Source organism: Micropterus salmoides, unplaced genomic scaffold, assembly GCF_014851395.1.
Source record: "Micropterus salmoides isolate LMB-PRFRI ecotype aquatic unplaced genomic scaffold, ASM1485139v1 Ms_hic_scaffold_3, whole genome shotgun sequence".
NCBI lineage: Eukaryota > Metazoa > Chordata > Actinopteri > Centrarchiformes > Centrarchidae > Micropterus > Micropterus salmoides.
In genome coordinates, this window is record NW_024042261.1 from 10,243,108 (window position 1) to 10,270,882 (window position 27,775).

The 27,775-nt window shown below is 41.8% G+C and overlaps 1 protein-coding gene across 2 annotated transcripts; it reads right to left on the reverse strand.

Moving 5' to 3' along the window:
• Positions 1-4,749: 4,749 nt before the first annotated feature.
• Positions 4,750-27,775, reverse strand: pxylp1 (2-phosphoxylose phosphatase 1). Of its 2 annotated transcripts, XM_038693494.1 has the most exons (6): positions 27,667-27,775; positions 23,223-23,370; positions 14,320-14,508; positions 12,667-12,793; positions 6,739-6,878; positions 4,750-6,473 (listed from the first exon to the last, which is right to left on the reverse strand). In XM_038693494.1, exons 2-6 carry the CDS (start codon positions 23,302-23,304, stop codon positions 5,446-5,448), a joined length of 1,566 nt encoding a protein of 521 aa, XP_038549422.1. In that variant the 5' UTR covers positions 23,305-23,370; positions 27,667-27,775; the 3' UTR covers positions 4,750-5,445. The 2 variants fall into 2 exon arrangements, with proteins under 2 accessions (XP_038549422.1, XP_038549421.1); XM_038693493.1 differs by lacking the exons at positions 23,223-23,370; positions 27,667-27,775 and adding an exon at positions 18,657-18,805.

Genomic DNA, 27,775 nt, shown 5'->3' on the forward strand with positions numbered 1-27,775 from the left:
AGAAGCACTCGTACAACAAAAAGTTCAGATGGATACTCACTGTAAGTCACTCATGGGAATATTGTAGCACATACACATAGCCTTCCCCACAAATAAATCACACAGCTAAAGGCAAAAATGAACAGCAGAACAGTGCAGCATGGGGTCCATACAACATGGTAAAACATACTGACAGCACAATATGACCTCATGTCTGCCACAAAATATGAATACAGTATAATTAAGAAAGGTACTTTAGGAATCATGACATCAACATTTCTAAAGTGCTGCCATTGGTTTAAAATTGCATTTCAACTTGAGTATTCAGTTCATGCTGGAAAAGCTGACAAAGTCCTGCCACAACAGATTAGGGGACCCTGTATTATAATACTGTAGGATATTTATGTTTAGCTCATGCTGCTCACACTAAATAAATAAAGATAAGATAGGTGACTGGGGCCAAGAAAGATGGGATGTAAAACCACAGGGAAGAAAATATGCAACAATATAAATATAGCCTATCTCAGCCATCTGGGGGTGGAGAGGGCTGCACCTGGGGGCGGGGGTGCTGTAGCATCCGCAGCACCACCACTTCCTGCAGCTATGCATAGACTAATATCAAACATAAAGATAAAGACAAAATACCTGACTGGAGTCGAGACACTGCAGGAATGTTCCATGATTATTATGATACAACAGGTGTGAACAGATATAAGAGGAGGCATATGTGAAAATGTGTGCTGATGATGTCATAGACCTACAATGATTGTAAGATAGAATGTCAACCTCATATTATTGTTTGTTTCCTGACTCCTTTACCTGCTCCTGATAATGGTATTAAAGTAAAACCTGAAAGCTTGAAACTACAGCAATACCTCTTCTTTTTTTTCTTAAATTACTCTGAATGATGGCCACTTTAATGTTTTCTTTAACCATCTTAACAGTGTTTTTTGCAAAGTTGTGGCCAAGGTGCTTTAAATAGGCCTAATAGTTAAATATATGCATGTCTTTAAACTTAAATACACAAAAACACACAAGCACATTTTCTCATTAGCTGTAGTCATATCTAGCCATACCATGCTATCTCTGAAGCATGAGTGAAGGTGAATGGAGTTTCATTGGACATTCATCTGTCCCCACCGTCTTTCCATCCCCTTCCCTTCTACTTCATCACATATTCCTCTCGTCTCTCCTCTCAGCAGCATGTTGTACAGTCTGGGTCTCTCTCTGGGGGCTGCACTCTGTGAGTATGTGCCTGGGATGGCAGACAGGCCTGACCCATTTACCAGGCGCTTTTCTCCCCCCTCCTCCTTCAATCATCTCTCACTGCCTGCCGTTGACTCGCTGTACATTTGTATGCATCTCTATCTCTCTGCTGTGTTTGGTACGTATGTCTGTCTGTTCCATTCGTCTGTCCGTCTCATTTTCCCTCTCTTTCTGTTTTTCCCCCTCCAGAATGATGCAGAGGGGGGCGGGTTTGGTGTCCAATCCATTTGCATTTCGAGAGGGTGTTTTACAGGATTCCACATACACCCCCAATCCCTGCTGAAGACACACTCAGACATTCACTGTGCAACATCTTAAGATAGAAGATGAAGACAGGCAAGCTGGACAAAAAAGGCACAAATATCACCGCAGACAGGCAAGAGAAATCAAGGTGGATATCACGGTGTGTGTGCATGCTGCTACATGGCACAGTGACACACGCACACATTGGGGGGAAAAAAATCGGCAGCCTCACCTCAAGAAAAGTGTTCAAAGCGTAAAATGTTTTTTATGGAGTGTGCACGTATGTGTGTTGTGATGGATGACCAACTGAACGAGCCCTTGATAGAGGAACGAGGCAGTAATGACCAAACTCAATTAGCCCGGCTGTGTGCTTCTGTGTGGGGCGAAGCCTCTGGCCCGTCACTTACAGCACAGAGAGACTCATAAATCCTTATTATTTAAGCGAACGAGAACTTGCTCCCATCTCAATAAATCACAAACAGGTAAGTACACAAACAAGGAGCATCAAACACAACCCGCATTCAAACTTGTACGGGCAGCACGCACACAGCCACTCACATGGAGATACTTGCATGGTAGCCGGGTTGTTTGCTTAAGTAAAGGGCTTAATAAAGCCTCACATCTGAGAAAACAACCGGTGGCACAGTCTAGACACTGACAGACAGGACACACACGCTCTGCAGAGCCCAATTAGCTAACCCTAAACTTCACACACACACACACACACTCTTTTGGTCTCTCCTGTCACCTCACCTCCCAAAAATGTCTCCTTATGCACTAAGAATGTCACCCTGCCTACAAAATGTACATTGTTTTCTTATCGTAGTTCATGAAAAGCTGTAAAGGAATAATAATAATAAATAAAAATAATAATATAATAATAAAAATGTGACATTTTGAGAAATGTGCTTATTCACTAGCTTAGCTTAGCACAAAGACTGTAAAGGGGGAAACAGCTAGCCTAGCTCTGTCGAAAAGTAACAAATTCCACCTACAAGCAACTCTGAAGTCTATTACATGTTCTGGCTCATTTGTTGAATCAGTAAAAAAAAACAGTTTTAAGGGGTTATGTGCTAGGCTATTTCTCGGCTAACAGGTTACCAATGCAGTCACTTGCAACATCTAATTTTTTAACTGGTTTTAGAGAAGCTGGTGGGAGGATTGATACCGTTGCACAGAGCCAGGCTGGCTGTTTCCATTCTTTGTGCTAAGCTAAGCACAAAGAGCTTCACATTCAATGTACAGGTGAGTGGTAGTAGTCTTGTCTAAATTTCAGCAAGAAAGCATAGAAGTGCAATTCCCAAATTGAAAAATAGTGCTTTAAAAACTCTTCCCGCAGGTGGCATCAGGATCCCAAAGAGAAATTATCGAGAGGGGTTGAAATGATCAGATTACAAAATTGTCTCACTTTGATGAAATTCATTCAAGGAATCCCCAGTGTGTGTGTGGTGCTGGATTTATTATGTCATTCTCACACATACTCTAACTGGCTCATTTCTTATGAATTGTAGGGGAATGGAGCTAGGAGAACTCACCGTGGGAAGCTGAGGTCATGTTTGTGGTGGCGTTAGCCTGAACCAGAGCCTCTGGCCAACGCTTGGCTTCTATCACCCCCGACTCTGGTGGCTGTTCAACATTCTCAGAAACATCTTCACATGAAATCTAATCTCTCTCTCTTTAATTCCTCTGATTTGTGGCTGTAACTGTGGTTTTGGAGAGAGGAGAGTCCGGGGCTGATTCCATGAGGTTAATGTTGAACCATAACCGCAACCACTCGCTCTTCGCTTCTTCTCAGTGTTGACCACAATGCTTCTCTCCTACTGTCTGAGCTGTCAGTCATCTGTCTTCCTATCTTCCCTCCAAACACACACACACAGTGTTACTATTGATGCTGGACAGCCTGGTTGTGTTTGGAAATCTATATGCAGGATTTTGTAGCCAGACTGGGTCAAGTGGACATTGTTCTGAGGCCAGACAAACAGGCTGATGTACACACTGAGCCAAGCGAAAGCATACACACTACATTCACCTTGATCTGTCTTTACGGTTCTCTGCACACACACACACGCACACACACACACAGACACTGATGTATAAGCCAATGCCAGAGGCAGCGTAACAACATCAAAGATTGAACGAGTTGCGGCGTGAGGAAATTGCTGCCCCACCTCGGTCTGGTGAGATGACATCAGACGGTAGAGGGGTGACAGGGCCTAGAGGGAAAGGCGTTGGTGGAAGAGGGCAGGACAAAAGAGGGAGGAATCGGGCCGGGCGGGGAGGGTTAGCTCCTATCATTAACAACCCTGACGTCATGGCATAACATGGGAAATGTCTTGGGAGACGGTTTGGACGTGACCAGGGAAAGTTTGAGAATAAATTTGCATCGACTTGTGCGTTTTACCTCAACTTTAGGATTGAGATGTGAACTTAAGTTTAGGGTGTGACTCTGCAAACAGAACCAAACAGAATGTGATTTTTAATCCCCTCTTCTTGGAATTCACATATTTTCATACTTGTCAAACACTTTTGGTTATCTAAGAGGAGTCCTTATTATAAGATCTTTAAATTCATGAAACGCACACATCTCCCAACTGCCTTATAAACCCAGCACGCCTGCCCTCATAACTTAAAATGTAGACTCTTGCCCCAGGAGATCTGTCTACAGCATCAGTTGCGTACCCATTTATTCACTATAGCAAATAGCCCTCTACTGCCAAGATGAATGTAATGTCCATACACTGCAAATGTAATTTACCCATCTCATTCTTGTTATTGCATTTTTCCAGTCAATACTCTCCTGATTCTGAAGATTCTAAAGGGAAAAGTAGTGCAAGCATGCTGAGGCACTTTTGAAAATGAGCTGTACAATTGATATCTTGTCAGCATCGTATTATATTCCTAATGATTATGACACAAGACTTGTCTAGTGGTGGGGGAATAGGCACTCAAGGGTTTTTACATTTATATAAATGTATTGACTATGTGCTGTGCCCCTGCAGCACTGTTGACAAAGTGGATAACTGATAGTAGCAGATGGGTTAGACTGGGTATGAATTAGGTTTGTGGAGCTAATATGCCATCTAGTGGCAGAATCATGTCAAGAGTTTGCGGTTGAAAAATGTTCTTTTCACTTCAGTGTTCAGTCATTTATACTTACACATAACACATACGGACTTGTGGGATTGTGGGTCACATGCTTTATACCAAAATACCACCAGGAAACCATTTTTCAGCAAACGAGTCACAGCTGATATAAACACCTCTGCTCATAATGAACCTTTATTAGATCCAGTTTCCTACAGGCAAAAACAATGAGTGGAATGTGGTTGGTTATATCACCAATTAATCTAAATACAGATGTATTGTAGTTATAAATTCATGTAAGGGGAATACATCTATCACTTGTCACTTTCAAAGTACCGCTGTCGATTTTACAAAAAAAAGGAGGAAAAAAAAGTAGTCAAAGTTGAAATAATCCCTACCATTAAACAGACAGCCTGCTACAATGAATACCAATGTCAAACTAACCCAAAGTGTATTTTTTATTGAAGACTTATTACACACAAAATATTTTCCAGGAATGATTAATCCAGAAAAGTGTTTCCAGCTTCAATACTGGAATTTACAATTCCATGGTATTATGGAATGTAGGAATAAAGTGGCTACGTGCCATACAACTTCCCTCGAATGACTTGAACGTTGATAAGAAAACATACATAAAAAAAAGGAATTTTATAAATGTTAGAAACTTACAGTACTGTGTGTATGCCACTCACTTTGTGCTCAGGAGTGTCGAAGACTACATTTAAAACGATGCGGAATTTGTAAGACACTATGAGCAGCATAAAAGTGCACCATCTTCAAAAGTGGAAAACTAAACACAAAGCAAAGGACAGTATAACCATCTGTCAACTCTGTATCCTTACTCATTCACCCTCCTTTCCATCTGTCCACCTGTCAACCGGCGCGCCTGTAGCAGGCCTCCTGGTAGGAAGTAGCATTGACAACAGTGAACATGTCTCTCCTGACAAATGACAGGAAGTTCTTCAGAGGGCAGAGGGGCCGGCTGCCGTGGCGGTCGTGGGAGCGACAGAAGGTGGTGTGAAATGTCACATCTTCACCATTGTACAGCACCCTGATGAACAGTTCCCCATCTTTCGCCTTTGACTTCTCACCTTTGCCAGCTCTCTTCTTCTGGAGTCCTTGCATCGCTGGGGGACTCTTCCACAGTTCAAAGACTACTCTTGCTGCAAAACGTGGAAAGCGGGCCTCCTCCAGTCCCAGGGCGCTCAGCAACGGGGCCATGGTAACGTCGTGGGCTGAAGAGAGGGTGAAGATCTCCTCGCCCCCTGCACGGGGCTGTCGGCCACCCTCGCCGTCCTTGGCAACACGCTCCATCTTGGTGGCAGTTCGGTTGAGGTAGGGGTACATGGCCAGGATGGCGTATTTATGGTACAGCCCGGCTCTTCTTCGATCCACCTCATCATCTAGCTGCTGTCGACGAATCACAGCAAACTGTGCCATTGTCAGACATCCACCGGTGCTACTCTCTCCCATGGGAACGCATGGGAAAGAAATCCCGTGGCACAGGTGGCACAACAAGGAATCTATAGGGTTTGCAGCTCGAAGCTGGCGGGTGAGCAGACCCAAAGTCCGTGCCATATCGGCATAAGTCCTCTCAAGTTCGGTATCACTCACTCTGAGCCGATACTGCCTCCTCTGCTCTTCCTCAAGGTATTTGTTCCTGGCGGGGCAGTCGCAGGCTGAGCCGCAGAACAACGTACTCCACTGGTGCCGCACGGTCAGTTTCGTCCAATCAAAGTCTGGGAGGAAGCCGTAGAGTAAGGCCAGTCCACTCTGGAGAGTGCGACTCTTACCGGTTGTCTCAACCCACACCTGGCGGGGCGACCAGTTGGAGGGGAGGAGATTGTGACGCTTGTAGGCTTGGTGAAGGTGCTGCCCGTTGTGCAGGTGCTGCACTATACCTGGAAAAGAATGGAAACAAGATGTTTGTTAGACATTTATACTTATATCAGTGCTTGTTAACAAAGAGTGTCAAGAGGGACAAAAGGCTCTACTGCATAAAATAAGACATTAACATGTAGGTTAAACAATTTACTGACTCTAGAGCAACGTTTTAAGCTTTTTATTCACTGGTATAAATTAAATTAGGCAATACTGAAAAGTGCCGTTTTGGTTGAGATGAGAAGAAAACTGTCTGGTCGTGGTGGCGATATCTTCCTTGCCTACCTGTCTGCGTGAGTTCTCCCATCTCACAGGTGCTGTGGTTGGGCAAACGGGGAACAGAGGTAAGTGGTGACTCCCAATGGCCACGCCCTCCCAGGCCCATGTGACTAATGAAGGAGTTCAGCAGGGGGTGCGAAGGCTTCCTGTGGTAAGAAGGTAAAGTGTTGTGTACGGTGCATTATTTTCAGATAACCACACAGGCTCATCAGCATTCAAAATTTATAGTAGGAGCAAAAGGATGTTCATATCTGCTGTAAAAAATTTTCCAAGGCTGACAAAGACGAGAAGGTGCCAACACAAAGTATTCACAACAACAGTTTTATTTTGACTGCAGCAGTTTTATTTTTTACTGCGAATAATCAACTTCCATATACCCATACCATTATGTGAAATAATGCACCACTCAGGAAAACGTTAATGTTATCTACTGTTTTAATGCCCAGATGATGACAGTTTCATACGGTCACTGGGCAGTTACAGAAACTGCTTCATTGTCCCTGTGGATTTAAAGCCTGTGTGTCCAACCTCAGGGCAACAAAACAAATATTTAGAGAAACATGCTGGATGAAATGAGGCACAAATACATTTGATAAAATCTTACAGATATTAACAGTGATAATAGTAGTCATTTCTATATAATCATGTGTTTTTCAGTGAGCTGATTTTACTTACATAACACATAAAAATAATAGCAAGTTTGCTTCAAATCAGTCTACGCTATTAAGCTGTGTATTTTGATGTATCTCCCACACTCCTCATCTCATGCTAAGAGATGGGCCCTTTTCACATGTCAAAGGATAAGACCAGGTGTAAATAATAAAATGAACGACAGCTGAATTCCATTTAGCTGCTTGTTTTTTCGGGTCCTGATATTGTGCGTGCTGGCTCACTGTCATGGTTTACTGGGAAGAAAATGAAATGGCAAAGTTTCTATTGATTTATCATTTAAACAGTTGATTGATCCAAACTTTTGCTGGCTCCAGCTTCTTAAATGTTGTTTTGTCTCTTTGAAGCCACTGTAAACATCATTGAGTTATGGACAAGAGGTGGGATCACAAGTACACAATACAGTAGTGAATGGTACTCCACATAAAATTGTTATTGTTGTTTTGGTCTGACAAAACAAACCATTAGATGATGTAAATTTGGGCTATGTAATAGTTTGATTGTCATTTGTTACAACTGCATGTAACAGTTATTTTATCAATCAAGAAAACATCATCTTATTAATCAATAATAAAAATAAACACAGAGAGGGCCGCATCATTTTATTATCAGTATCCAGAAAAACTTAACTTATGAGAGGTTATTTACAGTATGTAACTGCAGGTGGTGGCCACTTCCCACAGCTACCACCAGGTGTCTCTCCAACACAACACTGCTGGTCTACAGTACTGTTCAATTTGTGTAGGAGGGAATATGGGAGATGGAGATATAAAAAGAAAGAATTTGTTGCCTTGGGACACACACTTAGCACAAACTCACTCACACGCAACACGCATGGAACTGGACAGCAAGAGGAGCAGTCGGTGATCTAATAGATTAGAGATTACTGAAGATTACGGTTTAACAAATCTGCGGGGGCTGCACCTCATTTCACTCAGATTAAAAAGAGTACACACACATACACACAGACACACTGTTTCCATAGTGATCATGAACTGGTTCAGGATCACGTCACTAAAAACCACCTTCTGTCATTACTCTTAAATCACGCTCTTGACTGTTGTGATTGACTGAGAACAGTAAATTTAAGCTGGTATCTACAGCCACCAGCTGCATTATAAAAAGGACAATCACATAGCTACAAAGGACTATTCCGTTTTTTTTGTTAAAATAAAATCGTCAAAGCAAAACTCTGATTGCACGGGAAAACATCTTCTATTGTTGTCACAATGCATCCACTCGCCTCTCACTGCATTATCAGACTTTAATATTCACTTACACAGTAATATATGCACCACAAGGCACATTGGTGAAATGAGTGAGATTCTGTGCCCACATGTGCTCCACTCTGCTGTCATCAGCAGATCATTTTGCTGAGGGGAGGTTTGGGCCAATCTACATTTAATTGGCTACAGTGGGGGACTGGATGTCAGTGGATGGGGACACTTGTGTGGACAAAGAGCCAGTCAGGCTGTCTATTAGGTTGATTGTTGCTAACCAAGGATTACAGGGCCCAATTACATTAAGCAGGGATTATTATCACTGGATAGGACTGGGAGAGAGATTAGCGAGGATGGAGGAAAGGACAGAGAGATGAGGGGGAAAAAAGCAGGATAAATAGGAAGGTGGAATAAACAGAAAAGGAAATGAGATGGTGCTGAAAGAGAAAAAACCTTGACAAAGACTGTATTGGTAGAAGACGAAGGAGAGAGAGAGAGAGAGAGAGAGAGAGAGAGAGAGAGAGAGAGAGAGAGAGAGAGAGAGAGAGAGAGAGAGAGAGAGAGAGAGAGAGAGAGAGAGAGAGAGAGAGAGAGAGAGAGAGAGAGAGAGAGAGAGAGATCCTTGCAGAAGAGAGCTCAGTTAACCGCAGACGGAGACAGTGGGTCGACAAGCTGGTGCCAGCACACGCACGCACACGCACACACGCACGCACACACGCACGCACACGCACGCACACACGCACACACGCACGCACACACGCACGCACACACGCACGCACGCACACAAAACTGAGCTCTCTGTAATGATCCAGCCCTGGGCATATGCTAGTTCAGATCCCTGTAATTACACACTGGTCTAAAAAAAGAAAAAACAGAACTTCCTACATTTTCGAGGACATACAGAAATATGAAATGCAAAATAAGCACATTCAACCCACAAGTAATCCCAACACACTTTGCAGCTGATCTCATTCAGCCTCAGTGTGGTAGCTCTGTTATATAAACCCCTGTAAGCTTTCACTCTCTGCATCTATAGATTTGTCTGCTTGTTTGTGTACCTTCATCCTCCTTAAAACTGAACTCCGTCATCATGATGTGCAGGAAGCCTGTGACTTAAACATCCACTGAAGAGACTAAAAATAGCGGCAGACAAAAACGTCAGATCTGTGTGGAGCAATGAGGAGAATGTAACCCTCAAATAAATTAAATTAACAAAAGTGGTTTATTTTATCTTGGTTTCCACATTGTTTTCCCACTGTTTGAGGCTTGACTGGCCCTTTTTTAATTACATCATCTTGTTGCAGTGAACTGCAGTGGATGGAAATGTACACCAAGTCTCATTTTCTGCAGACTTCCTAAAGGTTTTCTTAAAATTTTTACATTTGGATGCCTGGATAAAACTGGTTAAGAGCAATGCTAGCACAGTGACATGGGAAACATGAATGTGCCACATTACAAGGCAATCCGTCCCACATTTGTCCAAACATTTCACGCTATACCAAAAATGTCAACCTCACAGTGGCGCTAGAGGAAAAGTCAGTCAAAGTAACTAAGGAACTAGAACATCGGTATCAAATTTCTTGCCAATCCACTGAGTAGTTTGTCAAGATATTTCACTCTTCTAATCAGGTCAAGGACTGTGAGTACCATGGATGTCTAGAATTTCCCAGCAACCCATCCAGTACTTGTTCAGATACTTCATTCTGGACCAGGGTGGTGCACTGACCAATGCAGTCACATTGCCATCTCTTGAGCCATAGTGCTAGCAATAAATAGCCAAATAATGTACCACGGTAATGGGAATGGGATTAGGTCTGTAATGACATCATGTACTTGATTGTGTCCTTGTGCTTTAGATAGGGTCATATATACAAGTGTATACAACCCTATCTACAATAAAGAAAATACCACAAAGAAAAACACACACTTCTTAAACCACAGAGATACAATTATTGGCCAAAGAGCAGCTGCTGAGCAAAGGGAGGAGATGCATGCTCGTGGGCACACCGGTGTCATTTTAGTAGATGGAGGCAACTAGAGTCAGTTCTGAATGGAAGCATAAGAGGCTTGTGCGCTGGATGGCCTACTTTCAGCTCGAGTTCAAGGATCAAGGGTATAAAAAAACCCATCAAGTAATTAGAGGTGCATAGTAGCTCAAATGCAACCTATCAATCTGAAATGCAGTGCCAGCTCAAAAGATTACAGCGTGCCAGCTCCGTCCAGATGTGCAAAGCTGATGCGGCAACAGTGAAAGCTTTGTGCAAAATTAAGTCGTTGGTTAAATCTGAATTCAGGTACATGGCCCACAAAAACAGGATTGGTATTGACCATATGGTCTAAATAAATCATCTATCATCAAGGGGATGTGTGTGCACACAACAAAACCATCTGACCAAACTAAATTTTCTGGATTTAAAAATAGCACAGTTTGTTATCATGGCAAGTGTGTATCCACATGAAGAGTTTGCATAAATTTAATTTAATGTATACACACAGAACCTGGCTGTGAAAGTGCTGATTTCTGAATTCTTCTGAAGCTGAAGTACAGAAAAAAGCAGCAGAGCCAATGTGAGCAGAGCCAGAAAAGATGCAGATGAGAGAAAGGAGCATTATAAATTAAAGCAGATAGCAATACTAATTTGAGTGTGTGTGTATTTTCCACCCACATTCCAGTAGGGATTTCTGCAGAGGCAGAGCATGCTGCTCAAATCAAGCGAGCCAAGACCGTCAACAACTCTGAGTAAACAGACCAAGTGCACATGTACATGTGTTTATCTTTATATGTGTATCCATTTGCACCAAAGCACAGCAGAACAGATGTAGCAAATCAAACCCACCCACTTTCGCTGACACACGCAATAACACTGGGAAACCAAGGGAACTGTGAAAGTGTATCTTCTATGGTGTTGTTGAGTTTAATGCCTACACAGATACTGATATTTCAAAAGTAAAACATATTCATTTAGTTACCGTTTCTTGTAAGCCTCACAAATACTACAGAGAAAAGAATGTATAACTACTTTCTATTTAACACGCTGAGCTAATTTTCCGACAGCTGCTATCAAGCCAGCCGTTTTTAAAGAGGATATGGGAAGCTGGTGCCGTAAGTTTCACTCTCCCAAACTTTCCAGCAGTTCTTCTTGTTAGGCATCAGACAGAGGGAGCTGGGGGTGTGCTCAGGAAGCCAGCTTAAGGAGACATGGTGTGCCCTTAACTCTGACCTGGATTAATTGAAACTGTGAACATAAAGCCTTTTTCTACAGACTGTGGGAACCAACGGAAAGTGTAGGAATGCTCTTCATTAAGCTTTTCTTACTTGTTTGCTAATTGAAACATAAATGGGCATTTTTAGGGCACTATTTATTATCCGGCACCCTTGAGACCCCATGGACTAAATTTTAAAATGAGCCTCAAGACCAACTGTGGCTATCTTTATTATCACACAAACATTGAACACTATAAGCGCCACAACAGTAGTTTTTATTGCAGGGTTATTGTACTGGATAGCATTATACTTAAAAGGAATTCATGATACATTTATGAACTTGGTCTTATATTTGCAGTACACTGTTTTATGCCATGTATGTGAATGTGTTCCTTAATTTCCCTGTTTCAATTATCTGCAGTAGTTTCTTGAATTGTTGTTTTTTCAAAATGTATCGCATGTTGTTTAAATTGAGACAATGTTTTTGGTCATTGCTCGTGTTTTCTCAAGTGGCAGTGTGTTGAGCTCTCTCGGCCACCTGAACGATTTTATTATAAACATTGCTCAATTCCGGATCACACAAAGAACTGCACGTTTTTTAGTACACTAAACTTTCAACACCATTCTCTAAACAACTCAGTTCAGGATTGACACGGCCAGGACATCAGGCAGACAGAGATTCCTTTCAACATGTTCACCCTCTTCACAAACTGGAGAGACAACAGGGATGAACACCAAATCCTTCTACAGTAATGCACCGGGGAAATACAAAGAATTTGACTACGATGTAAAAAATGCTGGACGTTGCTACTATATATTTTGTGGGAGATGAGTGTGTACCTGCTGATGGACAAGGTGCAGTCGATGGCGGGGCGTTTAGTCTTGGGGATGTAGTAGAGTGGATACCGGTCACCATGGCGAATCATCACTTGGACAGACAGCAGCTTGTAGTCAGCAGGACTGTGACCTGTTCAGTGGAGACTCATCGGCATCCACATTTTTCCACTCAAATAAGTAGTGTAAAGAACTGCTATTTTAATACTGGAGATAGTTTTACTTATACTTTTTATAAAAATGGTTCACTTTTAAAAATTAACTAAATATTCTAACTGCAGTTACATTATTTAACGCTTGATAAAAAAGCAGAACAAATTTTGTTGATTTTTGTCAGAAAGACAAGAAAGAATGCAATTATAAAATCACTGTTCCATGCATTTTCCACTAAGAAACAAAAGCTGCTACAATCAACACTTGATGAAGCAACAGATAATTAATTATCACTCGACTAAAGTTTCCGTCAGCTCCATAGAGCTTTGTCTATTACTGTCTTTGGTGTTATGACCCACACCTTTACTGTTTTGCTTCTTACCACTCTCATCGGTGTCATTTTGAGATGCAGCAGGCAGATATTTTCCGTACTAAACCCACTGTACACTACATGCCCACAGCCAAATTAGAGTTAGCAACTAGCTGGTGGACACAGCGGAGTATTTAGCAGCCAAAGAGCCAAATATTATTCTCGGGAGTTGGTGGAGACCAAAACAAAGCAAAAAGGCGAGCGAATATTGGACTTAGGTGTCATCAGGTGGCCAGAAACACAACTCCACATTAATGCTAAGGTTGCTCTGTACCTGCTGAATGTGCAAATAAAGAGATGTTTGCAAATCTTGTACCATGCCAAATAAGCAGCAGCAGAAAAGTGTTCATTGTCATTGGTGAGTGCAAAGAATGAACTGGGCTGAGAAAGTGTGTGTGTGTGTGTGTGTGTGTGTGTGTGTGTGTGTGTGTGTGTGTGTGTGTGTGTGTGTGTGTGTGTGTGTGTGTGTGTGTGTGTGTGCGCGCGCATGCGCATATGAGTGTTAAACAGTTAATTAATGTAACAGGAAATTCAAACCCACCTGAAAAAAGAACAACTTGTTCATGATTGATTTTCAATAACTTCTAATCTAAAAAACGTCATTGATTTTTCTTCTTCAGAGACAAAACTGTCATCCAGAGATAAACAGAGTAAAATTCAATTAGTGGTGGCCGGTATAACTTGTCTTAGGCAGTGAAGGATATTTGTATAATCACCTCGGGCTGTGCTGACTTTTCAGTGGAGGAAAAAAAGCCCACAAGGCTGCATGCTGCTGTGCTGTAGAGCGAGAGCACTGCAGCATTATGGATGATGCAATCTAGTGGAAATTACTTTCGCACAATTAACACATCCCCCGAGTCCTGACACACTAAATCTGACATTATTACTATATTAAGTATTTATATGCTGTCCATCAAATTGGGTGATTCTAGCAGCGGGAAAAAACGATCTAAATTTGTTCTTAATGCTCTGAAACAGTGACACAGTGACACACTGCTACTAAACTGGAAAGATTTAACTTAATAAATTCCTCAATCAAACACAAATTGTAGATGTAGCCAAGCTCAAAATCACATATTACATCCACAGGCTTACAGTCTTCAGAAAGATTTTGTGTGCAAGTGTGCAGGTCTCACCCTCCCAGGCTTGTTCGGTACGGTTGGGAGTGTTGCAGTAGCCATAAGCCTCAGATATGGGGTTGGGTTCCTGGGTGTGAGGCACGGGGAACACTCTCTTTCTGCTCTTCCCCAGAGCCCCTCCAACACCTCCATCAGCAGCCTGGAAGGGTCGCTCTTCCACTATGGGAGTGATGGGGATCAGGTTCACTGTAGAAAAAGAAAATTAAAAGGTAGGTTGGAGACGTTTAAAGAAAGAGAAAAATGGATAAAGAGTTGGGAGAGAAGGGAAAAAATTAAAAAAAGCAGATGAAAAAAAGATTAAGGCCAATTGTATGCTTCTCGCGCCAGGCTCCACAAAACACACTTGCAGTCCTCATTTGAAAAATCAGAGCTACTTGTTGAGGCTTGGCTTGTTTATCTGTGGTACCACCAACCCAATCACTTTCTCTTCTATCTTCCGCCTACTCTCAAAAACACCAGCAATCAGACAAGTATTATAAAGATGAGAAGAGCAAGGAGGCAGGTAGAAAATAACACAAATGCTGTACAACGGCAACATACAATCACTGCAAAACAGGCATGGACAAAAGTGCGACTTGTGCCTTGTGAGTTTATACACTGGGGTGTGTTAACTCTCATAGACTTCACTCTATACAAACTTAGTAGGCTATTCCATTACAAGTCGCGGACACGGTGGATAAGCACGGACCTGGTAAAGAAAGAGTGAACACACAGAGTGGAGATTTTGGTTTCGGTTGTTTGATAGCCTACACAGAGAGATCCAGAGAGAGGCGGGGCAAGCAGGTGTGTTTGTATTGAGAGACCAGAGGTGTAGGTGTGTGTAAGTGTGAGGAGAAGAGAAGTCAGAGGCAGGTGCAAAGCAGGTATATTTAAAAATAACAATGTTGGCAGGGATTAATACCTGCTTTCACAGGGTGGTATAATGTGAAAAATTAGGAGCTCCCGTGAGAATTTCCACAGAGACCGCGCTAGAACCTCAGGAGTCTACAGCCATACTAGAAGCACTGTGAAGCTGTATTTAGGCACGGTTGTTCATTGTGCTAAATGCTAATGTCAGCATACTAGCATGCTCACAGTGAAAATGCTAACATGCTGATGTTTAGCAGGTAATGTTTACAATGTTCACCGCTGATTCATCGGTTTGAGCAATTTGTCAAGTCAAAAGTCAAAATTCTCTGATTCCAGCTTTTTAAATGTGAATATTTACTGGTTTCTTTACTCCTCAGTGTCAGTAAAACAGGTACAGTGAAGGCCTGCACCAGCTTTTATGGCAATCCATCCAACACCTCACTTAAAACCACGAATGTGAACCAAAGGGATCACTAAAGTCATTAAGATACATTGTCTGGGAGCCATGAATGCCTGAACAAAACTTTGCGTCAATCCATCCAATAGATGTTGAGAAACTTTGACCTGATGATGGCATTAGATGAAAAGACCAAGTCTCCCAGGCTTCCGTTTGATACGCATTTACTTCATTCTGGACCAAATTGGTGAACCGACTGACAGACAAACATTGTCATTCCTAGAGTCATACTACTAGCTAACTAAAAAGATGGGATACTAATTTTGGCAACTGATGATGTAAAGGATCTAAAACCCTAAACTTACAGATTTAAGAAAGTTTTACATGCAATAATTCATAAATAGCAACAACAAACGGCCCACTGGCGGAGCTAAAGTTAGGAAAAGCAATTTAACTGTTCATCTTCATGTCAACAGCTCTGTACCCCAAAATCGCCCACTGCTACCAGTGTGTTGCCTGGACACCAGTGCCCTGTAACCCCTAGGAGAAATGGTCCAATAGAAGCAGCGATGTCATGGGAACTGGAAGGTCCATTCACAAAGATCCAACTCTGAAGAAAAAGAAGTTGAACCCATATGGCCCTTTGGCAAGACGGACATCCAGGTCCTACTTATGTCACATCAGAAATCCAAGCTGGCAAGAAAACTTTGCAATTATTACATCGTGCTGCAGAGAAGAAAGAGAGGCCCTGCCTACCTGATCATGAAGACCAAAGAGCTAATGGTTTCGTATTGCTATATCAACCCTCAGACTTTGATTACATGAGCGAGTCTAGCTGTATACATACTGTGCAGTGTAAGTAAGTGTTACACACTGTCTCTAGCATTCACACAGTGCCACACAGTTTTTATCAGAACATGTTCTAATTTATCTGTCACATGCATTATCTGAGATGGCACCCGGTGGGAATCAGGCTGACTCCACTGTACTCCTTTCATTTACAAAAATTATACTTTTGAGTCCAAAGATGGACAGGTCAAAATTAAAAGGGAAGGTTTGGAAGACATAAAGACAAAAAATCCTTCTGGACTATCAATGTGATGTTCACAAAACTGAATTTTGCCCGTCACTTTCACCTAACTAAAATAGTGCAAGTCTTACACAATGAACGCAAATTAACTGACAATGCATATGTATGCATACATGCATGTCCTTTAATTTTATCGTTCACCCGAATGACTTTCACACTGTTAATGTATTTAAAGAGGACCACCGTTAACTCTTACACCAGCGAACGGTATTTTGGGTTCAGCTATTGCTCAGATATCCCCCTGTTGTGAACGCTCTGTTTTAAATAGTTTTTTCTATTAACGGCTCGATATGATGTCATTCCGAGCCGGATTTCCATATATGGTCATTTGATCCAGGCAGAGCATGCAGGCCACGCCCACAAAGGAAAATGCAGGCCCTTCCCTGCGGCAACCTGGTAAACACATAAGACAATGGCCAATCAGAAGACAGTGGGCTTTGGAGGGGGGGGGGGGGGGGGGGGGGGGGTCTCAAAGAGCAGGAGCATCTACAGCTTGTTTCAGACAGATGCTGAAATGAGGGCCTGCATGAAGTGCCAGTATGAGATACAAAAATATTTTTTGAACTTTGAATCATGCGAGAAATGCAGTACATAATGCAGTAATCTGGATCATAACTGGTCCATAGCTTTATACATACGGTATACACAGTACTGACTGAGTACATACAGTACGCTTTAAAGTAAATTGTAAACAAATATAAAGACAACTCAACAATCCTTTATTGATGCTTCCAATGCCTTTGATCGTGTTAATCATAGTAAATTGGTTAACAAATTAAGTCAAAGAGGGGTGCCTACATTGTGAGAATAATGACATAGTGGTATGACTATGCAAGTGAAATGGGGCAACAATGTCTCAGCCTCATTTGGGGTTAGCAATGTGATTTAAAATCCAACTCAGAGTCAATCAGGACACCCAAGTTTTTGACAACAGTCAATAACGTTATTCTCTTTAATTGTTTGCCATGTAAGAGACAGTAGTGATCTGATAAACAACAATCAACAATCCTGTCAACAGCAATGTTTAGTGCAGTGGTCATTACCAAATCTAGGGTGTGGCCACAAATACAAAACTTTTGATGGTTCCAGCTTTTCCAGTGCATTCTGTTTTTGCAGCTACTTTCTCTGTCTTACATTTTAGCAAAATGATTGTTTTGGGGTTTTGGACAAAACAATCAATTTGAAGATGTCACCTTGTGCGTTAAGCAACTGTGGCATGCATTTTTCACTGTTTTATGAAATTTTATAGACAAAACTATTAACTATTTGAAAAGATCAATGTATAAATGAAGGCTATATATATATTTACTTGCAACCCTAAAATTGCAATTGCATCACTTTACAGTCAACCAAAATCGAGCACCACAAATGCTTATATAAAACTTCAACAAAATGTAAATTGTTCTATATTGCAACATGACCAATTTAAAAGAAAAAAAAAAAACATAGGGGATTTTATTCTAGAGATTCACAGACATGTGAGCACAAAATGAGATAACAAAATGTTCTTCTTCTACATCCATTTCTAACCTCTCCTTCTTTAACAGTGAGACATTATTGTATCACTGAAAAGCGGACACACTTTAAGCACAAGCTGTTCAAATCGCTGTGCAAGAGTACTAAACAGGATTTTTATTGTTACGCTCTTCTATAACGTGTAGTAATTTGGACAAAGTGATCTCAATCATGATTATTCATAAAACTAGATTAGTTAATGTGATTTACGAGAGCACACTTCACATCCTAGGCACAAAAGCCTGGTCTGTCAGAACAAGCCAGAACAAAGACATACATTTTCAAGTCTGACCAAGCCGAGGTCCAGCCAAATTTAGTTGAGGTTTACTTATTGTTTGGCACTGGGAACTACACCTAGAACAGCAAAGCAAGACATCTTTAAGTTGAATAAGTGGTGAAATCCATGTGAAGATCTTCTCTATTCTTAGACAGTGAGTAGTAAGGTCGTACTTTAAAGAGTTTTGTAGGTTTCTGCAAACTCACCACTGATAAGGAGGAAGAAGAAGAGGTGTGCAGCCACAGCGGAGACCATTTTGACGACTGCTCGGCAGCTTGAGGTCCAGCTACACACACTGGAGCTCATTCATTACCACAACCTGTCCCTCTGTACGCTCGGTGCCTCACACTCTGCCACCCACCCACAAACACACACGTCTGCCTGGACTCACCAAACTTTTGGAGGCCAGCTCATTCAGTCACCTACACAATGAGGCTTTTGTAACTCGCTGCCCAACACTACCAAGTGCATACACAGCCATGGCACACAGAGCACACACACACACACACACATTTTCAGTCCATAACAAATTCATGCACCCACACTAAATATGGTAGGAGTAATGAACCTTTAGGACGAATGTGTTTCCAACTTTCTATCCACCTACATTGGAGTTTATAAACACAAAAGGAGGCTGTCTGAGAGGGTTTTCAGCAAAGTTGAAAACTCAGTTTGCCACTGATCAAACACATTTGAATGACATAACACTCCACTTATACACACACACACACACAAATACAGCGTTAAACATAGTACACCCTGTTAAATCTTCCACCTCCATGTTGGTAAATCATTCACCGTCATTATGTACACAGACACAGCTTGACTTCTATTGGAAGGCATAAGCAACGAGGGTGCCCTGCCACAAAATGCATGCAAACAACTTTGTGTCTGCCATCGCACACAGCGAGTAGGGGGTGAACAGGTACTCTCAGACTGTGGTGTGGCCTGCAATTAAGAAGGTGTGTCCCCACTTACTTGTCAAAACCAAAAACCAGTGAAAAGGTTTTACAAATATTGACTCAGACTAAGTTCTATGTGTGTGGATGGACATGGCAGCTTACAGCTGTCCATCACAATGGGCCTTCTAATTCATAAATGACAGATTCTACACACACAAAAATAACTGACAGGGTCATCCCTAGGTACAACAGACTTCAGAAGATAAAATATGGTATTAACAGGTATCCAGTTGTCTTTTAGTGCATAGCTGTCCCTTCTTTTATTCAGAAACACAGACTTTGACGATGGCTTAATTAAAACAGTCAGATTACAGATCAGTGTTTCCCACATTACTGAATATCAGTATTGACTGCCACATATTATTTTTCTTTTTTACTATTATAAAATGGGTAAAATGTATCTTTGTAGAGAGGCGTGCAGCACATCGATTCACGCCCCTCCTTGCACCGCTCTCAGACAGATGGCTTCGATGTTAGCACGCTGGTCATAGCTGCTAGTCAAAATCGACTGTTTGTGCAAGTGGATAACGTTAATGTTAATTCTTTAACTTTGACACTGAATGTTTGCTCCCTCAACCCAGATGAATACTGACAAACATTTTTTAAAGACTCAAAAGGTCTCGTTCGGAGGAGGCACAAACACAGTCTGGATCAGAGAAATTAGCAAAACAGCGTAGCTATATACTTCCCCAAAAACAAACACATGGGAAAGCTGTACAGTCTGACCAGTGTGAAAAATGACCCAATTAATTTGTTTTGATTATTTCCAGTCTTCAGCCAGTGCTGCAGTGGCAGCTACAGTAAAGGGAAGAAGGAAGAGATAGATGTAGCTAATAAAGAGAGAGATGTAGGAGAGGAGGAGGAGGACACTTGCCAACATGCTGAGGTGGGAGAGCCAGCTAGGGCAGAAGCAACAGCTGTGATTAAAACAGGGCGGGTCAGAACAACCGCTCTCTCAGGAAAAGGGCCTCATTCCTGTTTTTCACTGTATTTATTTTGTTTTTTCTCTGACACAATTTGAAGCAATTTAGCTTTGGCCTATATACTGCATTGTTCAGTTACTTATTCGTCACAAAGTACTTGGCACTTAAAATATTTGTAGTGGAGCACCTTATAATATACAATCTTTATTTATTATTTTATTATTTTTAAGAAAGCATGGGTATGGGGAAAAGTCTGTGTGGAAACATTATTTTGGACTTACAAGTATTACATATTGCGAACTATATGTATTTTCTTTACCCACAGTGAAGAACCTCCACGCTGACAACATGTTTTAGCGTGTGTAATTGTGTGTGTGGTTTAGCCAATAGTTAGTTACTGTCTGTGTCACTGTTCAGCTGGTGCTACTGATTATTACCATGGAAACATATCTCTTGGTCCTGAGTTAGCGTGGGGGTAGGGTAGCTAACGTTTTAGGCTTAAAAGTTAGTCATTCTTTTGTGACTTGCATTACACCAATCTAAGAGCAAGACGAAGACTGGCCTTTTGTTAAGATTTCAGCTACTCTGTCTCTTCTCTGAAAGCACAGTCTCGCTGACAGCACAGGGCAATCAGTCTGATTCAACAGTGAGTGCAGACACTGTACATAATAAGAATGTGAGGAATGTGGAGAAAAGAATTTGCAAGGTGCTTTAAGTTCTGCCTATTTAACACTATTGTGTTGGAACAGTTACAAAAATTAGCTGATTGGAAATTGTCACCGCTATCAAACTGTCTGAAAAGCATTTTGTTTGAAGCATATATGCACTTTAAGTTTGTTAACGTTTGTCTCTCTCTTCTCCCTCAAAATATACTGCACCTGATGTATTTCATTCCAGCTCTTTTTATCACTATCCTTTGACCTTTCATTCCTCAGAGACAACCAACCTTTCTACTCCTGCTTTTATATTTTCCCATGACATTTCCCTCTCACTGTGACTCTGCCAGCACTCCTGGAGCACTTAACTCCCATCAAACTCTGCTTCACCTTTCCCATCACTCCTGCTAACATCTCAAAATAGTTGCCCTTCTCTGTGTTTCTGTCACATTAATGCCCTCTCCTGCAGTCGTTCTCTCTCTGCAGTGCCTCATCCCTTTCCTCTTGGAGTCCCCCATGCGTCAATCAGCGGGGCGCCTGCACCCTTTGCTGATGTGTTTCGCAGCCGTCCCGGCTTTAATTTCAGGTAGCCTGGAGCCAGACAGAGGCATTTATTCCACCGACAATCACCATCGATCACTCAGTCTCTCATAGTAATGGTCAACAAATAATAATACATACATAAATGGGCTTTCCTTAAAAGCAAGAGGGTGGAGAAAAGATATTGCGGAGACACAGACTACAGAGTTAAAACACAGAAAGCAAGGAAGATGATTTAAAAACTGAACAGAAGCGTGAAACAAAAACAAAAGCTGACCATGTATTAAACATGAGGAGGAATCCCATAAGCTTTTATCCCATGCTTCTCCTTGATAATGGCTCAAATCTCTACAGCGTGTGCGATGAATAAATGATGACAGCGGCTTGTCTCCAAAAGTCAACTCAAAAAATAAAGTGAGGGCAGTTTTGAAAGAGAACCTTCCCAAAGGAAATAACGTCCCTTACTTTAAAAAAAAAAAAAAAAAAAAAAAACACCTCAGACATCAATTACATTCCCATTGTGAGAGGGAAACAATAAACAGTATCTACTCTGTTTATGTTTCCCAGGCATGTATGCAAATATCTACACACTTCCAGTTACTGAGGGGTGGTTTCTCTCATAGTAAAGTCCACTGAGCGTTTTACAAAAGGAGAAGATTACAGGGCAGAAGTTGAGAGTGGGTTTGATAGTGAGGCATTAATAATAACACGCACAGCAACCCACTATTACACGGTCAAGCACACATTATTATCTAGTGGAGGAGGGAGGGAGGGGTGGCTGGGGAGACAAGTATGTACTTGGGGTCGCAAAGAGCAAACACCAGATAAGCACAAGTCAGGGCGTACTAGGAGAAGTGAAAGATTTCAGTATTCCAAGCTTGCACATTTGAGTTTAAATGAGGGGACAGTTATCTTGCCTATAAGCTGATGAAGGACAGCTCACGATATTTTGGCAAACACGCGTTCCAAAATACCAGCTCTGTCATGCTGAATTCCACTATAATCCTGTGTGTGTGAGAGCACGATATACGCAAGTCTAATCCTATACGCCCGTCCAGACCCAAGCTTACAATCACCACAGACACTTCCACTGCATTTGCGTTTTCAGGAATCCAACACAAAGTAACTTAATCTTACACATTTTACATCGAAATACACATTTCCATTTGTGCTGCACTGCCTGCTTCGCCACTGTTTTTTTCCCCCAATCATGTCTGTGACACTTGCAAATCACATCTAGTGCAGGAGAGAACGTCTACATTTACTGAACGCTGGTTTCCTTGCATTCACTGTAGCGGGCAGAGATACACCTATGTAGATAATACCTACAGGAGATGCTGAACAATGACTTGATGAAGGAAAGACACCATTGTGTACACCCATGCGTTCCACAGCAGACGTGAGTGTGTTGCCAGAGACTCTCTAAGGGTTTCAGAAAATCCAGAGGCCCACTGTTGGTGCTGGATATTTATAGGAAGCCTATAGGGGATTCTGCTTTGTGTTGGGATGAATGGGGGTCTCTTGAGAGGATATGACTGTATGAACGCAAACACATACAAACAGAAGACCTGAGCAACCTCTCTTTGGAAAACAATAGTTTTTCTTTCACATCAAAACTCTGAATTCTGGGCCAGGGCTTCAGAGAGAGAATTAATATGTAATGCACTTGAGTTGAGCACAAACACACTTACAGAACTGGAGGCTCAGGCTGATGATGGCTAGCGCGGCCCCGCCCACCACCACCAGCAGCAGGAAGCGGTTACGAGCCAGCATCTTATCATGTGATTGGTCCCAGTCGCTGTCCGTCAGCCATCCAGACCACGACCCATCCCTGCAAGTCTAGGCACAAGAAGTGTGTGAGCTTATGAGAACGTACAGCACAGTGCAAGAGTTTTAGGCAGGTGTGGAAAAAATGCTGTAAAGTAAGAATGCTTTCAAAAACATGTTAATAGATTATATTTATAAATTAAACAAAGTGCATTAACAGAAGAAAAATCTAAATTAAATCAATATTTGGTTTCACCCCCCTATTGCCTTCTAAACAGCATAGACTCTTCTAGGTTCACTTGCACAAAGTAAGGGACTTTGTAGTAGGGTTGGGCGATGTCTACAAAATTTCCATCGGACGAAGTCTACAATGAAACATCGGGATGGACGATGTCATCGGGTGCGCAGGGGGGCAGCAGTCGACTTATGTGCATGTGTTCTCGCACAGACTTCACTTGGTTAAAAAAATTGGTAGACTATTAACTTACACTCACCTAAAGGATTATTAGGAACACCATACTAATACTGTGTTTGACCCCCTTTCACCTTCAGAACTGCCTTAATTCTACGTGGCATTGATTCAACAAGGTGCTGAAAGCATTCTTTAGAAATGTTGGCCCATATTGACAGGATAGCATCTTGCAGTTGATGGAGATTTGTGGGATGCACATCCAGGGCACGAAGCTCCCGTTCCACCACATCCCAAAGATGCTCTATTGGGTTGAGATCTGGTGACTGTGGGGGCCATTTTAGTACAGTGAACTCATTGTCATGTTCAAGAAACCAATTTGAAATGATTCGAGCTTTGTGACATGGTGCATTATCCTGCTGGAAGTAGCCATCAGAGGATGGGTACATGGTGGCCATAAAGGGATGGACATGGTCAGAAACAATGCTCAGGTAGTAGGTGGTATTTAAACGATGCCCAATTGGCACTAAGGGGCCTAAAGTGTGCCAAGAAAACATCCCCCACACCATTACACCACCACCACCAGCCTGCACAGTGGTAACAAGGCATGATGGATCCATGTTCTCATTCTGTTTACGCCAAATTCTGACTCTACCATCTGAATGTCTCAACAGAAATCGAGACTCAGACCAGGCAACATTTTTCCAGTCTTCAACTGTCCAATTTTGGTGAGCTCTTGCAAATTTGTAGTGGAGATGAGTGGTACCCGGTGGGGTCTTCTGCTGTTGTAGCCCATCCGCCTCAAGGTCGTGCGTGTTGTGGCTTCACAAATGCTTTGCTGCATACCTCGGTTGTAACGAGTGGTTATTTCAGTCAAAGTTGCTCTTCTATCAGCTTGAATCAGTCGGCCCATTCTCCTCTGACCTCTAGCATCAACAAGGCATTTTCGCCCACAGGACTGCCGCATACTGGATGTTTTTCCCTTTTCTCATCATTTTTTGTAAACCCTAGAAATGGTTGTGCGTGAAAATCCCAGTAACTGAGCAGATTGTGAAATACTCAGACCGGCCTGTCTGGCACCAACAACCATGCCACGCTCAAAATTGCTTAAATCACCTTTCTTTCCCATTCTGACATTCAGTTTGGAGTTCAGGAGATTGTCTTGACCAGGACCACACCCCTAAATGCATTGAAGCAACTGCCATGTGATTGGTTGATTAGATAATTGCATTAATGAGAAATTGAACAGGTGTTCCTAATAATCCTTTAGGTGAGTGTACATTACAAGTGGCGGTGGATATTTTACGTAAAGAAACAGTGAACACACAGGGTGCCGATGTTGGTCTCAGTTGTTTGATAGGCTGCGTCAATAAGCTGACGTGCGGCTCACCTGCTGCCGTGATAACGGGTGGAAATATATGGAAAAAATGTGAGTTCTCAGTCTTTTAGGCAACTTTATAAAACATACTGCTAATGGAGAAAATGGAGCAGGCGGGGAGAGAGAGAGAGAGAGAGAGAGAGGCGGGGTGTTTACCTGAGGTGTAGGTATGAGTGTGGGGAGAAGAGAATTCCGAGGCAGGTGCAAAGCATACTAAAAACAATAATAAGAATGTTCGTGGTCATTAAAACCTGCTTTCACACGGTGGTGTATTGTGAAAATGTGAGATTTTTTTTTGCTGGGAGGGTGGGGGTTTTTCAATCACGATGCCGGCTCAACGTCATGATGTCTGTCGGATAGACAAGGCATCGTCTATCGGCCCAACCCTACTTTCTAGGCATATTGTCAGGTGTGTCATTTAACAATTATACCAAACAGGTGCTCACGATCATGAATTCAATGCGTAGGTTGAAACACAAACATTAACGGAAATAGGGCTGGATGATATGGCCAAAAATTTTATCATGATGAAAAGTTTCATATCTTTCGCTAATTATCACAATAAGTATCAAATCATTATTTCTTTTGAGTTTAAAGGCTGATTTTTGCTCCTCAGTGAAAGCTGAAGAAAGCTGATGCTTAATTATGGTTTAAATTTTCTTTATGGTCAACACTTGATGCCAAACAGTGGATCACTTCACAAATCTGAGGGAGAACATTCAAAACAATTATGATAAAATCTTTGTCAATAAATATGCATGAGTAAAATTAAGCAAAAGCTTTTTTCAGTCCTTTTGCCTCAACAAATTAAAAATTCCTAATTTGTGTATTATTCAAGTGAATAAAGTCAAACATTTATGTTATACATTTGTTATATTGTTACGGGAAAAAATTATATCCTGACTGAAACAGAAACAGCTGTGTAGGAGGTCAAGCGACATCACTATGCATGAAAACACAGGAACTGGGGAGCAGAAAAAAGGCAGCTGGTGCTCTGAAGCCAACAGAGTTGGGGATTTGGTCAGAATAAATGGTCAGGGAACCAAACACTTGATGCCAAACAGTGGATCACTTCACAGATCTGAGGCAGAACATTAAAAACTTTAATGATAAAATCTTGTTTCAAAAAATAAGATTAGTAAATCTTTTTTCAGTCCATTTTCCTCAACAACATAAATATCTTAAAAGAAAAATTAAGTGCTAATTTGTTCGTGCTTCAAATGAATAAAATCAAACATTTATTGACGAATCCCTTCCACTTTTGTCAGTGTTGCAAAAAGGGCACAATTGGTAGATGAATAAAATGTTATGTTAACCTCTTACACGACAGATTAACTGTTTAAGGTTTGTTTGCAAAATGGGAAATCAAAAACACATTTGGCACCCCTAACCAATGTCACCTCATGTGTTTGAACTACAGCGCCCCACACATTTACAGCGCTGTGACAATCTGTACCATTTTCCACCATAAACCCAGCAGTTATACATGTCCAAGAATAGTCTGTGCAAGGACAGAGGCTTGGAAACCAAGCAGAAACAGGGGGGAAGGAACCAACTGCAGTAAATGTAGCCCTACACAATAAACCCTACCATTAGGCAGTCTAAAAATACTCCCAGCCCGAGTGTTCAAGCCTACGTCTACCAAGGTACAGTAAAACGATGCTTCAGGCAGAGTTGGACACACAAATATGCCTCTCCTAACCCATTTCACTGCCTGCGCACACTAACCTGTAGCTTCAGGATGCATCAAACCAAACTACAGTCAAAATACAGGTAGATTAACGTTAATGCTGCGTTGCTTTACATTGAAGGTATAAACCAGTTAAACAGCACGTAACGTTATATCGTTCACGAGTAAGGAAGCCACCGGCTGGTTTGGCATACATATAAACAAACAAAAGACACGTACTGAAAGGAAATATCTACTTAAATCCACATCTGTCACAGTGTGCCATTTAAGGGGGAGGTGCACTGTCGGGTCAAAGGGTTCTTTAATGAGCTGGTAACGTTACAGTTTATATTGTTTGAATGCGGAATATTCTAACAATTCTAAAAAACTTGAACTTGTCAGTGCATCATTTCAATAAGTAAAGCGAAACACAATTGCCAGAAAGTTAACGATTTCTTGACGTGAGGACTGCACGTAGTTTAGGGTTAACGTTGCTGGATAAAAGTGTCTGGTTACGACTCTGCTACCAAGATAACTAGTTGGCTAACAGATAGCTAGCAACTTACATTCATTATTAATCATGTGCGTTAGCTAAACAACCCCACTGACTGGCTTAAGAAGAACACTGCACATGGAGCTACTGCTAGTGTCACGTATGTTAAATTCTCCAAACTTTATTCCTCGCCAACGTTAACGTTACTTGTTGCTTAATTATAGGACTCGTGAAACGTTACAGTGCTGATGTGTAGCTTTGCGTTGCTATTCACCGAGCGAGCAACCGGGTCACGAAATTAAAACGCCACTTCAACAATCGTTAATTACTCACTGTAGAAGACAACCAAACAAGCGCTAAGTGCATCTCTGAACGCCCCAGGTGATCCACAAAGAAACAATTTCTTGCATTGTTCTTACCTGCAGGAACTGAGTGTCTCGCTGAACCGGGTTTCTCACTTGAATCCAGCGCTTCGCTTTCTTCGGTACGACAGACTACAGAGCATTCAACACCGGCGTCAAGCCACAC